Genomic DNA, 19,263 nt, shown 5'->3' with positions numbered 1-19,263 from the left:
GGCAGTATAGACTCAAACTGATCCAAGGTTAACTTTGAAGGTAGACTTTTCAATAATATGTTGTTTTTTATGAATAATGAGGGTTTTTTAGAATTTGCAAATTATATTTTTTCAAAGGCTAAAGTATGTAGTGTATGCCTTTTTAGTGATTATTTTAATAGAATAGGAGGAATTAATACCAAATGATGCACTGCTGATTTACCCACTTGGGGACTGTGACATCTATGCACAGAATATTCTGTATAATGGAAAGGTATTTTTATGGCTTTTTTGTGAGAACCTGCTCACTTGGGGGTTTATTCGAAAAATATGGGATTGAAATGTATATGTACAAATACTTTGCAAATTGTTTTTAAAAAAAGACCTAATTCTAAAAAGATACAATTGTAACAAAACCCAAACATAAATTTTTTTTGTAAAAATGTTAAAAAGATGAGGTTACTTAAATGACATGTATTTATTGATGTATTCATGTATTTATGTGTTGAAGATTTGAGATGCACAGAAGCACTTTATAATTAATGTTTTCTCTTGTCTGAGGTAAGAGAGTTAAGAAAACTTGAGTGTTTCTTTTATGTCCACACCGTCGTGCGTGGTAACCATGGCAAATTTAAAATGCAAGTGCAATGTCGTCTCTTGTATGTGAGGAAGCCGGATGATTCTGCTGAAACATGTCAGAGCCGTCTGAAAATAAACGTAACAATCGGATCCCAGCTGTGTCGGTGCCTGTCCTATGTACAGTGGAGCAGAGGTGGTAGTGTGCGTGTGTGTTTTTTCTATTAAGAAAATCACCTAATTTCCCATTGCTTAAAAGTGAACGTGACATTGTGTGCTATAACTGGTGCGCTCTATAGAAACAAGGCCCCACGTAAACAATGGGACCAATTCTTCTGGAAAACGCTTGATACATGTACCTGCCCAAATTAGGACATCAGTTGGTTTCTGAATGTAATCATGAGTAAATTACATGGAAAAAAACTGCACATGACAGGAGGCATGGCAACACTAATCAGAAGATAAATAAGTAACCAGGCAGTCCGATTTCCAGATGAGGCATTAAGAAAGAAAACCAGCAATTTTTGGAGAGAGGATGTGGCGTGACATGGAGAGCTTCGAGCCGTCTGCGTCAGTTCTCCCCATGCAAGCAAATGGGAAAAGAAGTGCAACAGAACAAATAGAAATAGATAAACGAGCAATAATACATGTAAGAGGGACAGTCTTTAGGGGCAAAAACCACCCACGGAAATGAGGTACAAAGGTGAACAATTAGCCACAGAAAGGAAAGGAATTTTGAAAAGCACAAACAGGAACAAATGGCAAGCAAGGGGAATGCTTAAAACCACAGAGGAGTTAATGCATGTTTCGAAGAGACCACCGATGCGCTGCCTAGGCGAGACCTAAATAGGTATGCTAATGCTTACTTTCCTTGAAGAGAAGAAAATCGTGCTGGTGCATCTCACCATTTAAATAATGCTCTGTGCTGTGAATGTGTTTTGAGGGCCATAAATTCTGGGCTACTGCAGCAGCAGGAATAGTGGAAAAAGAAACTGGTTCCCAGTATCCCTCACTCTCACCATCCCTTGACCCAGTGTTGTTTTCCCACTGTCATCACCTTCCCACTCCTTGCACTTGTTGCACAGTGCCCAAATTAAGGTCAAATTTGTCCCATCAAGGAGAAGTTGTAGCTGGTCATATTCAGCTCAGGCTGAGAAAGACAAGGGGGGGGGGGGCTGAAGACCTTTTAGCCCAATGGGCGTTGCATGCTTTAATGCCTAGGGAACCCCTTCAACGGTGTGCTGAGTGAAGACTGCACACATTTCAACGTTGTGCCATTGCCTCCTGTCCTCATCGGTGTTCTGGATCTGAGCATGCTCTGCTCGTCTCGATACAAGTGACAGTGCATTGCCATTTCATTTTCTGTAGAGCTCTTTCTTCACCTTTGTTTTTGCAGCTGGTAGATCAACTGGTGGAATGGAACCTTGGCAAACCTAGGCAAAAAGGACATTTAGGTTGTGAGATCTGCATTCGTTTTTAGTTTACATTAGCTCTGGGTCATGTGTCTCCAAAATATTATGAGGCACTTCCTTTTGAGTTTGCTTATCTAGCATCACACAGGTACTTTTCTGTCACTCGTGCTCACAGAATACGTTAGCAAAATGAGGAGTGCGTAAACAGAAAATATTGTCACTGCTAATGCATCATCCGCTAGCAGTTTATCAAACTTAAGCAGACTACAGAGATTTTATGACTAATCTGATTTCCCTTTGCAGATTTTAGGAAATCGGAAGTCAATGGACTAAAACCGCACACAATTAAATTGTGTGCTTGTCATGGGTTTAGTAAATGTTCAGTTGCTTTGTTTTATTTGCTAAGTAACAAATATCATTTTGCTGAGGTTTTTGAATAAAATACAAACTGAGAAGAATGCAATTTTTGTAATTGATGTGTCAATATTAGAACTTCTCGGAAAATGTCACCTGTTCATTGTTTATGATTTTATTCTGCCCTCAAGTCAAACACCAGCTGTATGCATTATTTATTGTGTTTTCAGATCCTAGGGTTAAAGGATGGCTATTTTTGGACAACTACATCCCCACATTTCTCTTCACTGTCTCGTACCTGTTAATCGTTTGGCTCGGACCAAAGTACATGAAGAATAAACAACCAGTTGCTTGCAGGGGCATTCTAGTGGTGTACAATACTGCCCTTACTTTGCTGTCGCTGTACATGTTCTATGAGGTATGAAAAGCATGATTCTTTGAAATTAGTGAATGTATCTTTCTCTCCCTGGTCATTTCTCTTTCTACATCTATTTGTCTAGCTAGGGCCTATAATGGTTGTCCTGATATACTGAATTCTATTATGTATCTTTTGGTGAGGGAAAGAGATGTGTGCAAAACTACCCTGAGCTAACATATTCGCTGCTGTTGGAAATAGCCCTTATATCAGGGTCACCAAACAGATGTTTTGCCTTTCTCCTTCCCTTTTTACTGAATTCGTTTTCTATTGGCTTTAGGATGCTGCACACTTTACCAATGATAACCAGTGCTAGAGTGCATGTGCTCTTTCCCTAACAAGTGGTTACATTGGCTTATCCACAATTTACATATCTTATTTACTTACAAGTCCCTAGTAAAGTGCACCACTTGTGCCTATGGCCTGTAAATTAAATGCTACTAGTGGCCCTGCAGCATTTAAGTAGCCCTTCAAACATGTCTCAGTCCTGCCATTACAGAGCTTGTATATGCAGTGATGAACTGCAATGTTGACCTAGCAAGCTAATCTTTTTGCCAGGCCCAAACTTTCTTTTTTAATACATAAAAATCACCCCTACGGAAGACACTGGGCAGCTCAAGGGCAGGGTGCTGCATATTTAAAAAGTAGGACATGTACTTTTATGTTTTACATGTCCTAGTAGTGAAAAACTCCCTAGTTAGTTTTTCACTACTGCAAGGACTAACTCTTCTATAGGATTACACTTTTTAAAATATAATTCCCAATTGTGAAGAGATGGTCTTTTCAAGTTTGGTGTCTCTGGACTCGCAATTTAAAACCACAATTCATGATGAATTCGGATTTTAAATTGCAGTTCTGAAAAGGCCAGTTTTAGAAAGTTGACTTTTTCTTAATTTAGCCAATTTGTGCCGGCTGTCTGTTTCTGAATACACGTCTGGGGTGGGTGACTGCTGGGCTTTGTGCATTCCTTCTAGAAAGCGACGCACAAAGGGGGCTTGAATGTGAATTGATTGGCCATCCACATTCTGATGGGCCATCCTGGGCAGGATGGGAGGGACAGCTGGGCACCGCCTCAAACTACACCTTAATATGCTGTGTCCTGTCCCCACACAAAGGCCTGCACACCTCCCTGTTTGGAGTCTGGAGCCAGTGTAGGTCCTTTATGCACTCCACAAGCCTTTCTTTAAAGCCTCACCCCCTTCAGAGGCACAACTGGGTATATGTACTGTCCCTCTGACACCACCACTTCAGTACATTTTTGGACCTGTGAAGAATCTACCAAGAAGAAGAATTGCTGTACTGCTGAAGTACTGCCATGCTGCTTTAGTCCAGCTGCTTTGTTGGACTCCTGCCTTGTTGTGCTGCCCTCCTGCCTTGCTCTGCTGCCCTCCTGCCTACTGTTCCCCTGCCTGGGTGAGAAGGACTCGACCTACATCACTTGAACCCAAAGTTACTCTAAGGGCTTGCTGGCTTGCCTACTGATCTGAAGTCTCAGGGACATAAAAGACTTCCAACTTACCTGCATCTGCACCTGTACTCTTCCATATGTGAGTCTGCCCTGCCAAGTGGTGCCTTCCCAGTCCTGGACCCTTGGAAGTGAGACCTAAGGTGCTTCTTCAGCCAACCCACGCATCCTCATCCGAAGCGACGCATCTTTGCCTTTGCGGGGATCAGAACTGGCCCAACTTTGCCTTTGTGTGGATCGAAACTGGCGCATCCTCAGCCTTGCGTGGATCGGACCTGCCGCATCACTTTCAGAACCTGCGCATCACTCGCAGAATCAACGCATCCTGTGCTACAGGAGTACAGCCGATGCATCACATTCAGTACACTGATGCATCAACGACTTTGCTTGGAGACAACTATGCATGTCTTTTTTGGTTGCGGGATCAGCACTGAGGCAACGCCTCGATCACACCCTGCATCTTCCTTGACGTTGACTCAAACCAGGATCAAGATACTTTTGTTAAGCGGGCCTTAGTGGCCCTTGCTCCATCGCGGTCGACCTGAAATTTTGACTTTAACCCGTTCCAGCCCGACCAGATATCTCCAATAGATGCTTATTTCATCTAAGTGCTATTTTACTGTTTTTTCTTTAAAAATTCTTATCTCAAGGTCTACTAATTGGATGTATGTCACTGTGGTTTTGTTTTATTTATTAATGTAAGTTCTCTTTTTCTAACCTGGTGTGAAATTCTTTTGCGGTGTGTTTTGACTGTTTTACCGTTTGAAGTGTTGCGCAAATACAAAGGTTAATTTAGGGTTTGCTTTACACTTACCCTGACTAGAATTGAGATTGCTGCCTGACTTGGGCTCATACCCAGTCAACTAACAACCCAATTTCCAAAATTGTTATTAGCGGTGGGGATGAGACTTGTACTTGTGCAGTACCAAACGGTGACTTGATATACGCTATTATTCCATACCTAAGACCATTACTAGTTTTAAATTCTCCTGTTTTCTCTCAGTTGGTTATCTTTCTAAATTTGACTCCTGCTTCATCTTCGAGCACTTGGGACTCTTGTTGTTGCACCAGTGATACCTTAACAGAATGGGGATAACCCTGGATTTCAACTGTCTATCATTCTACAACATGAAGGAGCTGGATGATTTCTGCAAGGAGAGGTGGCTGGCTGTAAGCAGGAGGTCCAGAAGGCACGATCTCTAGACAGCCCTGTATGCTTATGAGGAAGAACGCAGGCTACAGGCTCCAACTCATGACTTTGGGGAGGAGTCTGGGGAGGAGGACCCCTTTGCAGCTCTAAGACTAGAGAATGTAGAACCCTGGATACGCCTGGACACGCCACCACTGCCACCAATATTAGAAAGTGGGTTGTTGGAACAATTGCATACAGCAATATTTGATCTGAGGCCCCAGCTGACAGTGCAAGGCTCTACCTAAGCACATTACAGTAACATCACGCATCCCTGTTGCTCAGCAGCAGCACGCCCACACACGTACAAAGAAAATAGTCATATGCACCCCAACACCTTCACTCCGTACATTTTCAAAATCCACAACACAGACAGCCATGCACACACACAAGTGATACATAGACAATACACGAAGCAAACTTTTTTCCAAGATACACTGTTACCTCCACAGAAGTGACATGTGAAAAAGGAGATGCTCAGAATGCATCAGTATTCAACCTCACTTTCACTCACTTGCTCAAGTCATCGTGTCACCTGGGAGACCTCATGTCTTCAGGGTATACAGAAGACTTAATCAAACTTCACTTCCACAGGTGTACTTCACCCTTATGCCACCCTTCAGGTTCTAACTTCACCTAGTGGTACTTTTCTTCCTCAGCGTACACCACAGCCATACCCTTACTTTGATTACACAAGTACACTACTGACATACTCATATTACACTTCGTAGGATAATCCGGAGGCATACCCAGACTTCATTTACATACCCATATTACACTTACACAGTGTATGCACAATCTTCTCCATTCACCTTTCCGTTAATGCACATTTCAATTTCTATCTCACATATATGTCAACATAGTATGATTTGTTGACGGAAGGATAGTGGGAACAACTCCAAACATTAGCTTTTGTATTAAGGTGATAAAATGACACCTTACTTGCCAAACATCTGATGGTGTACAGCACTACTATGCCGTTCTGCATCAAAATAGTTAGCACACGCATTAATAGACAATGGTTTCTATTTTTACAGAACAGTGTAACAACAATACCCACCTCTACTGGTCCTTCCACTGTTCTCATCCATTACATTCCTTAGTTTTCCTGGTATTCCTTAACCCTTTTCCGGTTTTGAAAACATGCTTTACTTAAATACCAATATCCTCATTACAGTAAGTTTCAGTGGTGTCTTCATAATACCCTATGTCTCTCAAAGTGATCGATACACAGGACATCATAAACTATAACAGTGATGACTCTCCTTAGTTTTTTTATCTGCTGTTCAGAAAGAAGGGTAGAATGCCGACCAAACACATTTATTTTCCAGTACCAAGTCAGAACAAGGTTTGACTCCACAGATGAGTCCTTCTTGTGATACATCACATCCAGCCCTGAACACATACACATCGTTCTTAGGTGATGTCTTTGCATGTCAGGTTGTTACAGAGTAGCAACTGCACAAGAGTTAGTCAGTGGGCACATGTATATTAATGACAACTACACCATTTTGCTTAGGAATAATGCATGCACTCAAAATATGACTCCTCACCTAAAGACCTTGCACTCAAACATTGCGTAAAACTTTTGGCACATTCTTTGAATTTTGAGCATTCTCAACACATAGCAGCTCCACACCACTTATGCTACCACAGTTGATATTGTCTCACCCAGTCCTTGCCCCTCTGTCTGATCAAGGACCAGCACCACTGATGAGAGAGGAAAACTTGCTCCTGTTCAGCTTGACACTTACGAACATGCTCCTCCCTGTCTAATCATTCTAAACCAACGCCAACCATTCGCCAACCTCAAACCCCAGCGCAACTCCACCCCCTTCACACCATAGAGCCCCCAAGCACCCACTACCACTATCCCGAAGACACCACCGCCCTCGCAAGCAATCTCTCCACCTCTCAGATGAAGAAACCCTAGTACTGAAGAGGAAATCCTTGCCATCCTCCGTGACTACAACTCTACCCCAGCTACCCTTTGTCCTCTAGACATGAGTACCGAACATGCCATCAGCATGGTCACTATCAACCGCAACAGATCGGCTACCCTCTGCAACAGAAGTGTAGTCAAAAGCAACCTAGCGCCAGTTCTCCTGTCCGCCCTGTCCCCCAACACTCCCGCTGATCCCTCTATATCTGGTCTCCTAATCAATTGCTGATCGGCCTTTAAGCACGCCACCGATGTTGCTGATCTCATACTGAACAAAAACTTTGACTTCATAATTGTAACAGATTCCTGGCTCAACGATTCCTCATCTCTGTGCCTGGACCTCTTAGTCCCTCCCAACTACAACATTGCAAGACTGGACAGGTAATCTAGCAAAAAAGGAGTAAGCATCGTAGCATCTACTGCTCTAACCTCCTTGTCACTGAACTTCTGGCGGATTCCACCAACTCCTGTGAATACCTCGCCCTTTCCATTTGCAGCAACTCCACCCAACTGTGCAACTTGCACATCTTTTACCACCCCCTAGGCACGAACGACTCCTTTACCGACCACCTTATGGAACTCATTACAGCTAAGACCACATCCTACTATAAAGATATTTTCCTTGGTGATTTCAACCTGCACTAGAACGACCCCAAGGATCCTCATGTCAACACCATCAAAGACCTCTTGGCCGATCAAGCCCTGAGCCAAGCCTTCTCACCCCCAACCCATTCGAAAGTGACAATCCTTGACTGGATCATCTCTAAGGAATCAACAGTCAAGCTTATCTCTATAGACCCTTGCGGCTGGTCTGACCACCACGCCATCGCCTTCCTACTACCTGGCACCCGCAAGTCAAGGGCAACGCAACAAGTGATTCCTAAACGCTGGGTCAGAGACACTAAAAACCCTGAACCACAGGGAATTGGAGGATCGCTGCAAATCAGACCCCCCCCTCACATATCACAACGGTCAGTGACCTCAACGATCACTACTCTACAACTATATCGAACATTCTGGATGACTTAGCCCTAATAAAACTAAAGAGAACCCAAATCTAAGACAGGAACCCCTGGTTCACTGGATCCCTCAACAATGAGAGGAGAGCCTTCCGACAATCCGAAAGACTCTGGAGACAGCACCCCTCTGTAGCACATCTAAAACTTCTCCACCAGTCCAGAAAGGCCTACAACCAGAACATCATCAAATCAAAAAAAGAAATCTTCAGATACGAATTGGGGAACGCCAAGAACAGACCAAGCAAGCTCTTCGAACTGGTCAAACACCAATCCAATAAACTGGCCAAAACCGCGAAAGAAACCCCCAAGTCTTTAATATCATCCGAGGAATTCTCCACCTTCTTCGCTGACAAAGCCACAGACTTAGGAAATTAATTTAGTGCTGCCACACCCTCTCTAGTCCTTCCGGACCTGCCTCCTCCTCCTCCGGCGCTTTCCCCCACTGACTTCACCTAAAAATCAAGCAATCTGGTCTGATTTCAGACTCTATGACAAAGACTCTGTTGCCAAAATCCTATCAACCTTAAACCCGATCAACCATTTCAATGACACTCTCCACCCCTCAACTGCCTAGAGGTTGCCGCCCAGTCCATTATTCCTAGCTGGATTGCAATAATTAACGCCTCTCTGCGGCAGGGATCCAATCCTGACTCTCTCAAATCCAGCCAAGTCTTTTTTTAATTAAATTTGTACTTTATTACACCTTCGAGGTATACACACAGCCATCATCGCCTACAACCCGGAGGCCGGCGGCAGCAAAAGGTCACTCTCAAATCCCTGGGTAAAAGATAAAACACACAGCCATGATACCAACAGCCCGGAGGCCTGGCGGCGTAACTGCAGGTGTAAAAGAAGCGTGCAGTAATATCAGTCCATTGAAGCAGCAGATAAATGACCTCAATATGACAAAGGAAAGCCCACCCGGCGGGGCCTGCGATGTCAGTTCCAAGCGCAGAACATCGTGCCAGGATGGGACGACCAGTGTAGGTACACAGTAATAACTGCACGAGGACCCAGGGACGGTGCCTCCCAAGAGGGAAACCAGGGAAAGGTGTAAAAAAAAAGGAACTAAAAACCCCCGTTCAAACACAAGCCCACCCACCACAAAAAACTAGCCAGACTACCTGAGCCCGTGTCCACTCGCCTGCACCCACCATTCACCACTTCCACAAATCCCTCAACAGGGCCATGGGTGTCGACTCACATGCCCGTGAGGGCGAAACAAAGTTCAGTGGGGATAGCGTCTATCTACATCTAGGACAGCCGTCCCGAGCACCCCTCCCATGCGTAGCACCGTTAAGACCAGGCACGATCCACTACTCACTCACCACACCGAAGCCATCAACTACCACTCTCCACATCCTCAGCCGCCGCAACCCCATCGTCCTGCAGCACATCCAGCTCCTCCCCTTCCGGATCTGACTCACCATCTTCCCGCGCGCTCTGAAACGCCTTAAACAACCCCCAGAAGTTCTTGGGGCGACTCTTCGGGGGAAGTAGTTCACTATACACCTCTGATTGCGTGCAGCAGTAAAGTAAATCCGCCTCCCAACGCTTCTTCGTGGGAACTGGCCCCCGCATCCAACACAAGGCAACCAGACGCTTTGCCATCAGTAACGCCATGTCCGCAAGCCGCCGCACCGCCACCGGCAGTGGTTTGGAAAAGCCGAGCAATGCGAGCGCCGGGTTGGGCAACATCTCCTCACCTATAATAGTGCTGAGACCCGCGAAGACCTCTACCCAGTACCTATGAATAGCAGGACAGGTCCAGGCCATATGGAGAAAGTCCGCCGTGTGAAAGTGGCAGCGCTCACACTCCGCCGACTCCCTCAGCCCATACCTATGTAGCCTTTCGGGCGTGTAGTAGACACGCTGTAGGAATTTAAAGTGTATCAGGCGGTGTCGACTGTTGAGCGAGATCTTTCTAGTGTTGGTAGAGCAATAGCGCCACATTTTGTCTGAGATAGGAGTTTGGAGGTCAGCTTGCCAGGCCAACCGGGCCTTGGAGGGGGGGCACTGCCGATGTCTATCACCCAGCGCTCTCAGAGCCGTTATCAGTTTGCGAGAAGAGGGGGTCTTGATTACATACGTGAGCTCCGGCACTTCCTGGGGTTCAGCCAGTTCCGGGCCCAATGTGGCCAGCGCCGCTCTACGAACCCTATGGTATTGAAAGCTATGTAACAGCGTTGCCCCAGGGCAGGATTGAAGGACCTGCTGCAACGTCTTCAGGGTGCCGTTGAAAAAGAGGTCTCCCACAGTGACAATACCCAATGCACGTAGCGCTTTCAGGACGCCTTTCTCCGTCAGCGGGGCCAACCAGACTGCCCACTCCACACGGAGCAAGGGTGAGTACAGCAGCACACTCTCTCGGGAGCTAACCAGTGTATGCCAAGCATGGTTCGTGGCTGCGATCGAATCCAGATTGCCGACCTTCCGAACGGGTGGATAGCATACTGTGGCCGGGAGTGGGATGGGGTCTGCAAAGAGTCGTTCCAGTTTGACATGAGGGATGCCAGGGTCCCCATGAATCCATGTGTGAAGATGTGCTCCCTGAGCGATCCTATAGTACCGCTCCAGGTCTGGAGCCCCAAGGCCCCCTTGCTCGTACGGAAGCATTAGCGTTTGCCACTGCACCCTCGGCTGTTTTCCCCCCCACGCCAGGCGGATGAGCGTCTGGGTAAGTTGCCGGAAAAAAGCCTTGGAGAGGACCACCGGTATATTCGTAAATAGAAAAAGAAATCTGGGGAGCACTACCATCTTCATGAGCGCTATCCTGCCCATGAGAGAAAGCGGGAGTCTGGACCACACCTCAACATCATCTACCAGTTTGGAATAGGCGACCCCATAGTTCTCTCGTATCAGGACCTCCGGGTCAGTATGTATACGTATCCCCAGATAGCGGACGGAGTCTGCGGTCCACTGCAATGGGTACTCCGAGTCAAATGGGAGTGTCACCGGAGTCAAGGGCAACGCCACCGATTTGGTCCAGTTGACCCGAAGGCCCGATAAGGCCCCGAATCGTACCACTTCCCGCAGCACCGCAGAGAGGTTTGTCTCCGGGTCTCGGACATACAGCAGAGTGTCATCCGCGTATGTTGAGATACCAATCTGGTACGTCGGAAAGTTTATCCCTTCGAACCGATGATACTCTCGTATAGCGCAAGCGAGGGGTTCTGCCACCATGGCGTACAACAGCGGAGAGAGGGGACAGCCCTGGCGGGTGCCCCTTCCAATCTCGATAGGTGCAGTGACTAAGTTCCCTATCTTTAATCTCGCAGTGGGCTTGTAATATAGAGCTCCCAACATTTGTAGAAACGGTTCACCAAGTCCAAATTTACGAAGGACCCTAAGCATGAACGACCACTCAACAGAGTCGAAGGCTTTTTCCATGTCTAAGAAGATGGCCACAGCCTTATTCTCCTGCTTGACATGTTGTATCGTGCCCAGTACAGTGCGGATATTATAAGTGAGATTGCGTGAGGGGACAAACCCAGCCTGCTCTGGGGCAACCAGGTCCGGGACCAGAAGCGCCAAACGGGTCGCAAGTACCTTTGCATACAGCTTCGCGTCCACATTGATCAGCGATAGAGGCCGGTAAGAGCCACATTGGTCAGGGGGTTTACCTGGCTTCGGGATGGTAATAAGCAGCGCCTCTCTCATGGATTTCGACATGCTGCCCTGTTGACAAATGTCATCAAATAGGAGCGTCAAATACGGGACAAGTTTGTCCTGAAAGGCCTTATAAAACGCCACCGTGAGGCCATCCGCTCCAGGAGCGCTCCCGGACTTCATGCCCTCCAATGCCTCCGTTATCTCCTCCTTTTGGATTGGGGCCATGAGAAACTCCCTCTGCCAGTGGGTCAAGAAGGGCATTTGGATGTAACTTAAATAGTCGTCGATTTCCTCCTCAAGGCAGCTATCCTTCGAAGAGTAGAGCGCCGTATAGTAAGAGTGAAATTCCGCTAGGATATCCTGCTCCTCCGCCACCACCTCCCCAGCAGCAGTCACTAATTCCTCAATAACCAATGGGGGCCTGGTGTTGCGCATCAGTTTGGCTAGGAGAGCACCAGGTCGCTCCCGTTCCCCATACGCACGCGCCGTGGCATATTTGCCCATATGTTTAATTTCCCTATCCGCCTCCTCTTGAAATTCCTCTAGCAAAGACTGAAGTTTGTCTGCGTCTGTGGCAGCACCCGAGTCTCCTGCCTGCCTTTCCAGATCGGAGAGTTGTGTTTCAAGCAGTTGCAGCCGGCGCCTGATAGCCTTGAGCACCCCAGAGTGTTTTGCCATAGTCATCCCTCTGATGTACACCTTTTTTTTGTAAAACAGTTTTTATTGCAGATTCCAAAATTCACATTATAGTGTATACACAGTTTTGTTTGCGCGGGACCTTAACGTTCACAATGGTACCAAATAGAATGTACACAGCCTTGTAACCCGCATCCCTGAGGCCGGGTGGCAACGATTGCAATCAGCACATTTCCACATTACTCAGTGGTGGCTTATTCAGTGGTCAACCGCCTTCCGCTTTTAACTTTTTTTAAACCAAACCCTCCCCTCTAGTATCTCAACAGTGTGTACTGCGATTCCTGGTGTCGTTGGGGTGTTGTATCTCCCTCCCCTCCCCCTCACTCCCCCCCTCCCCTCCCCTTCGGTGTTCTGCGGTGTCCAGTGCCTGTGTTCGGTAGAAGTGCATTGAAGTATGTGGGCTAGCTACGGAGTGTAGAGTAAATCATGGAGTGTGTGTGTCCGTGGTAGGTGCCGGGATCGGCATTGCCTCCCCTTGGACCCCGGGGTCATCTATGTTCTCTTCTTCCTCACTCTCCACTGCATCGTCCCTGAGTGCCTGGACCAAGATTTCCCATGCCAGCGCCGTTTCCTGAGCTTTCTCGTCTGACCCTCGACGCGCCAACTGGTATCTGATTGTGCTTTCTGCTGCCGCCCATTTCTGGAATTCGGCCAGCCATTTCCGGTGTGTTGGCGCCGTCTTTGATTTCCATCCCCTGGTAAGTTCCCTCTTTGCGATAAGTAGGCCCATGTCTATGAATTTGCTCGTCAGTTTAGTATTGCGTGTGTGTGGGAACCAGTGTAAGATTGTAGTCGCACTGTCATATTGCAGGTCCCTGTCTGTGGCTTCGTTCAAGGTGTCGCCCACTTCCCTCCAGAAGTCCTGTAGGTACGGACAGCCCCGCAGCATGTGCAGTAAGTCCGCGCCTAATAGCGCACATCTGGGGCACGCTGCGTCTTCTGCGCCAAAGTATTGTGATATTTTCTGTGGGGTAAGGTAGGCCCTATGAAGTATGTAGAGGTGTATTAATTGGAAGCGGGCGTTTCTGGTGCTTTTCCTGGCCCTCTGAACCAGTTGAGCCCACGTAGTGTCCGGGATTTCCTTCTGCAGGTCCGTCTCCCATTGGGTTTTAAGTCGCGTCAGGGGTTGTAGATTAGCCTCGAGTAGTCTAGAGTGTAGACATGTGACTGCCTTAATCGTTCCCGCAGCCATCATCGTGTATTGGCATGCAGGGGATGTTGGAGGTTCAAGCAGCCCTTCCCCCCCGTGCGCCTGGATCACGCGCACCACGGCCGCATGCAAAAGATAATCACCCCTAGGAAGGTCGTACTGTTCCTGCAAGGCCTGGTAAGGCATGAGCACCCCATCAGAGTATAGGTCCCCCACCACTTGCAGGCCAGCCTCCTCCCAGTTCTGGAGGTTCGACCAGTCACCGCCGTGCGGAAACGCTGTCAACATACCTAGTGGGATCTCAGGCGCATATGGATGACCCGGACTCGCTCGCCTCTGCATGCGATTCCAACAGAGCCTCAGTGTCCGTTCCTCCTGGGATAATCCCCGAAGTATGAGTTTCTGTTGTAGGGTAATATACGCCAGTACATGGCGGGGGGTGCCAGTGTCCCTCTCCTGTTCCGGGCCCCGGTACACCCTTGCTACCTCCTGTGTGAAAAACTGCAGCTGGGCAGCTAAATAATAGAGTTCAAAATCCGGAACCGCGAGGCCGCCCTCGTTCTTCGGGCGGGTCAGGGTCGCCAAAGCTATCCTCCTCCGACCAGTACCCCACAGAAAGGACACCATCTGTGATTTCAGGCGACGAAAGACGCTTCCCGGTATCCACACTGGGAGAGTCCTAAAGAAATATAACAACCGCGGTAGGGCTATCATTTTAAGCAGGGATACCCGACCTGTCACGGACAGCGGAAGAGTGGCCCAAAAGGCCATATTTCCTTGTAACGTACGAACACAGCGGCCGACGTTGCCTTCCAGCAGGTCAGCGGGTTCATGGTAGACGTGTACCCCTAAATAAGGGAGGCAGTCCGGCTCCCAACGGAGTTTGGGGTGGGCCCAGGGACATCGCTCCGCTTTCCGGAGTGGGAAGAGGCACGTCTTTGCCCAATTCACTTTCAGGCCTGAGACCTCTCCGAATCGCGCCAAGAGGCGCTCCGCCCCCTCCACCGCTTCCTCTGCATTGTCCAAGAACAGCAGGAGGTCGTCTGCGTACAACGATATGTAGTGGTGGGTCCTGCCAACTTCCAGCCCCAGGTAATACTCTCCTCTCCGGGCCAGCGCTGCCAACGGTTCCATCGCGAGGGCAAATAAGAGGGGGGAGAGTGCACACCCCTGCCTAGTACCCTTATGCACTGCATAGTGATCTGATATCAGCGCTCCTACCCGCACCCTAGCTCCAACTGATGTACACCTTAAACGCATCCCAAAGCACCTGAACGCTATCCACCGATCCCACATTAGTTGAGAAATAGGTCTCTATGTCCTCGGCTAGTTCCCCCTGAAAACTTCATCTAGGAGGGAATACGGGGGGAACCTCCAGGTAAACGGGGGGATCCTCCTAGGAGGAGCAACCAATAATAAGAGTAATGGCGAGTGGTCAGACAGTGTGCGAGGCAGCACCGAACACCCTCTCACCGCATCAAGCAAGGAGCGGGAAACAAACCAGTAATCTATACGTGTATGGAGGTTATGGTAGGCCGAGTAATGGGTGAACCCACCCCGCCCCGAGTGTCTATGACGCCACACATCAAACAAGTCCAGCTTCACACATTCCGACAATAGAAGCAATGCCGAAGCAGCCGGGGATCTAGGGGGGCCCGCCGATCTGTCCAGTTCTGGGTTCAACACTAAGTTAAAGTCCCCCCCACAGCATTCTAGAGCCCACAAATTGCCTACAGCTGTCGGCCAGCAAAGCATAGAAATCCGGGGAATCGTAGTTAGGGCCATACACATTCACCAGCAATAGATCGTGACCCTTCCCAACACATCGTGCAACCACATACCGCCCTTCTGGGTCTACCGCCACCCGCTGTAGCGATAATTGGGATTTGGGATTAGCCCAGGTAATTACCCCCCTAGCATGCGTGGTGAACCCTGCAGCAACACAAGCGGAGCTAAGACCCCTCATCTGCAACATAGGACTGGACAGCGGCAGATGTGTTTCCTGCAGCAAAGCGAGGTCAATCCGGTGGCGCTGCAAGTATGCCAAGACCTTTCTGAGTTTACGGAAATCGTTAAGCCCTCTTACATTCCATGACAGCAGTCGCAGAGAGCCCAGGGCGCTCTCTGGTTCTAGAGTCTCAGCGGTCGACATAGCAGGTTAGAGAAAACAGTAGGGCAGAGCAGACGATGTATCAGACACATTGCAGTAGTCGGCAGAAACAGACCCCCCTCCCAACAGACCCCGAACCCCACACAAAACATCAGCAGCAGCACAAAAACATAGCAGACAACTACCCACCCACAGCCGACCAACCCCAACATCCCACCCCAAACTGCCAACAGGAATCCATGAGCAACCCCACAACTTTGAACACACAAGAACCCTCCCCCTGCACCACCCTCACTCAACACGCATAACAGTCCCAACAGGCGGACCAGATAACAGCCTCCCACCCACCCACAGCCGACCATCCCCAACCAGGCCAGACAGGTCCCTTCACCACCCAACCTCCCCCCCTCGCTCGACAATGAATTCTACAAAACCCAAAAGAGCCCCCAAAGGGGCCAAAAGCCAAAAGCGTAAGGGCAGAGGAACCTAGCCGGCCAACAGCTCAGCAGGAAGACCAGGGCTTGTAATCTCTTGCGTGCTCCCACCCCGCCCCCCGCCCAATGGCAGTTAACCCTGCCAGCTCTAGTCTTTTCCAGTCAGATAAGGTCAGATCCTCATGTGGTGGGGCCCACCCCGGGTCTGCCCCCAGCCAGTTGAGCATCCCTCCACCAAACCGCAGCACAGACAAACCATTCCGGAAGTAACCAGATAGATCTCACCCCAGACGCAGCCTCGATGGGCCCACTCCGACCATGTCCTAGCTCTCGTGCAGCTCTGCTCCATCAGTTCAGCAACCTCTCCCACACGTCCGGTTACTCCTGTTCCTCCAAGTGGGACGAGGCATCCACGTCTTCTCGCTGACTCCTCTGACTATTGCGGTTGTCCTTCTCCCATTCTTTTAAGGATTTCTTGAGTTCCGCAGGGTCGGTGAAAAAGTGAGAGTGGCCTTGCCTGTTGATGCGAAGCCTCGCAGGATACAGCATGGCGTAGTCAAGCCCTAGGTCCTTCAGCTGCTTCTTGTAAGGAGCAAAACGCTTCCTTTCCTCCTGTACCCTCATCGTGAAGTCCGGGAAGAGTGAGATGTTCATGCCCTCGAACTGTAGCCGTCCCTTCTCTCTGGCTAGTCGCAGTGCCAAGTCTCTATCACGATAATTCAACAGCTTCGCTATGATTGGTCGTGGCGGGAGACCTGGTTGCGGTTTCGGCCCCAGAGTGCGATGGGCCCTTTCTATAATGAACATAGGGGAGAAGACATCTGCCCCTAAAAGGGTCTGAAGGAGTTTCTCCACAAACAGCTCCATTTTACCAGTGCTAGTGGATTCCGCCACTCCCGTGATGCGTAGGTTGGAACGCCGGGAGCGCGCTTCCAAATCTTCCGTCTTATTCTGTATGACTTGGAGCAGTCGCCCAAACTGCCTGCGGTCCTTATCCCACTCCGTTTGCGCCTCTTCCGCCTCGGTAAGCCGTCTTTCCGCCATGTCCAGTCTCTCCGCGTGCTTGTCCACTCTCTCGGACATGCGGTCCATCCGGTACGTCAGTGCATCGATCTTGGTACTGATCTCCGACATGCTGTCTTGTAGGCCTTTCTCCATGTTCCCCAGCATGTCACGTATCTCCGAACACAGAGAGTTCTCGGATGTAGCAGGGCGCGGAGAGGTAGCTTGCGTGCCCCCCTCGGCCCCCTTCGCCTTCCTCTGGTCGAACGATAGCTTGGGCTGTGTTCTGTCACCTTTCCCCATGGTGGTTCTAGTGGACATACGGCTGACAGGCCCAGAGATGCGCAGTCCACCACTCGTGATGTGTGGTCAGGCGCAGTGGGGAGCACAGCAGCGAGGGGCCCCCCTGTCCAGTGTGGTATGCAGTAGGGCTGTCACCCAAGATGGCGGCAGCTCGCTCCGGGACGCAGATATGGCAATCCGCAGGAAACCACCTCGATCAATGCCCCCAGTAGTCTCCACGTGTAGTGGGCGGCTAGCACGCTGCAGTGTTGGGGAGCAGGTCACTCACCGCTCCTCCGATGTCCCCTCTCTATGCAGTGCGTGGCGCCGGGATTCGACGAATGGTGCGTCTCGCCATTGGGGAAGCAAATCTCCACAGAGCCTCCTCCCAGTCCGTGCGCACTCCGTGCTTTCTCCCGCTGCCTCTGTAAATTAATGCCACCGGGCAGGAGCCGACCCGCTCCACCGTCTCACAGCGCCGGCCGCAAGTGTGCCGTTCGACCAGGCGCCCCTGTGGAGGACCGGGACCCCCCCGGACTCCCACGCCGCACGCCCTTTTACGCAACCCGGGCTGCCGTCCAGGACAGGCCGGGGATCGCGGCCTGGGTGTTTCCGCTCTGTCCGCCTCGGCGTCCAGGAGTGCCGTGTCGGATCTTCGTCTGGCAAAGGGGCCGCCGACTGATCGGAGCCCCGTCCAAAGATCTGCCGCTGTTGTGAATGCCGGCAGGGCAGTATTAGGATGCTATTTTAGGATTTTGGCAGGTTACCGGTGAGGAGCTCCGCACTCGCGCGTCTCACATGGACGCCGGCTAGCTCCGCCCCCCAAATCCAGCCAAGTCTTCCCCATTTTGAAAAAGCAGTTGCTTGATCCCGCCTCCCCCGACTACTTCAGACCTATCTCCAACATCCCCCTCTTAGCTAAAGTGTTGGAGAAATGTGTACAACAGCAACTAAGTCAACACATCAACAACTTCCACCTACTTGATGACTTCCAATCTGGATATAGACCCGGGCACATCACCGAAACAACCATGCTCCACATCTTTGACGATGCCATTCAAGCCCTTGACCAAGGGAAAACCTGCCTCCAAATCCTTCTAGACCTATCCTCGGCCTTCGACACGGTTAAACATGTGAAACTTCTTGAACGCCTCAATCTCTGAATGGTATTGGATGGCTCCATTCTTGAATGGTTCAAATCTGTAGTAACTCCGAAGACACGTTAGAGGGTACAAGCGAAGTTTATTAAAATATAAGCAGGTGCTGCGCATCAGCGATGTTACAAAGCCAGAGCAGAAAGAATGTTCATGCAGAACATCAATAACCAAACATTCCAAGATGAGTGAAGAGGTCACTACATTATCCTCCTCTTTTCAACAAAACAATAGAAACAAAAGAATAACAAAACAAAAAAAACCCACAAATTTCTAGAACATAAGAAGGCTAATAATAATATAAATAAATGAGCACATTTTCAGCACAGAGACGAAGAGAAAAACAAATGCAAATATTAATTGCGATATCTGACAGGAATGGTGCGTTGACGAAAACTTTTCCGCAAAACAACTGCACCTGAACTAACATTGTCGTCAGACTCATTGGAACAAGAAGGAGTATTGTCAGACT

General features: G+C 49.1%; 1 protein-coding gene across 1 annotated transcript in view; it reads left to right on the top strand.

The window, feature by feature from the left end:
- ELOVL5 (ELOVL fatty acid elongase 5) overlaps positions 1-19,263 on the top strand; it is a 515,314-nt gene that overhangs the window by 62,096 nt on the left and 433,955 nt on the right. The window contains exon 3 of the mRNA XM_086926429.1: positions 2,552-2,739. Coding sequence (XP_086782555.1) covers positions 2,552-2,739 — 188 coding nt within the window. The remainder of the gene's footprint in view (positions 1-2,551; positions 2,740-19,263) is intronic.

Source organism: Lissotriton vulgaris, chromosome 6 (genome assembly GCF_964263255.1).
Source record: "Lissotriton vulgaris chromosome 6, aLisVul1.2, whole genome shotgun sequence".
Taxonomy (NCBI): domain Eukaryota; kingdom Metazoa; phylum Chordata; class Amphibia; order Caudata; family Salamandridae; genus Lissotriton; species Lissotriton vulgaris.
Note: the sequence above shows the minus strand (reverse complement) of the source record. Positions and strands in the feature narration are given on the sequence as shown.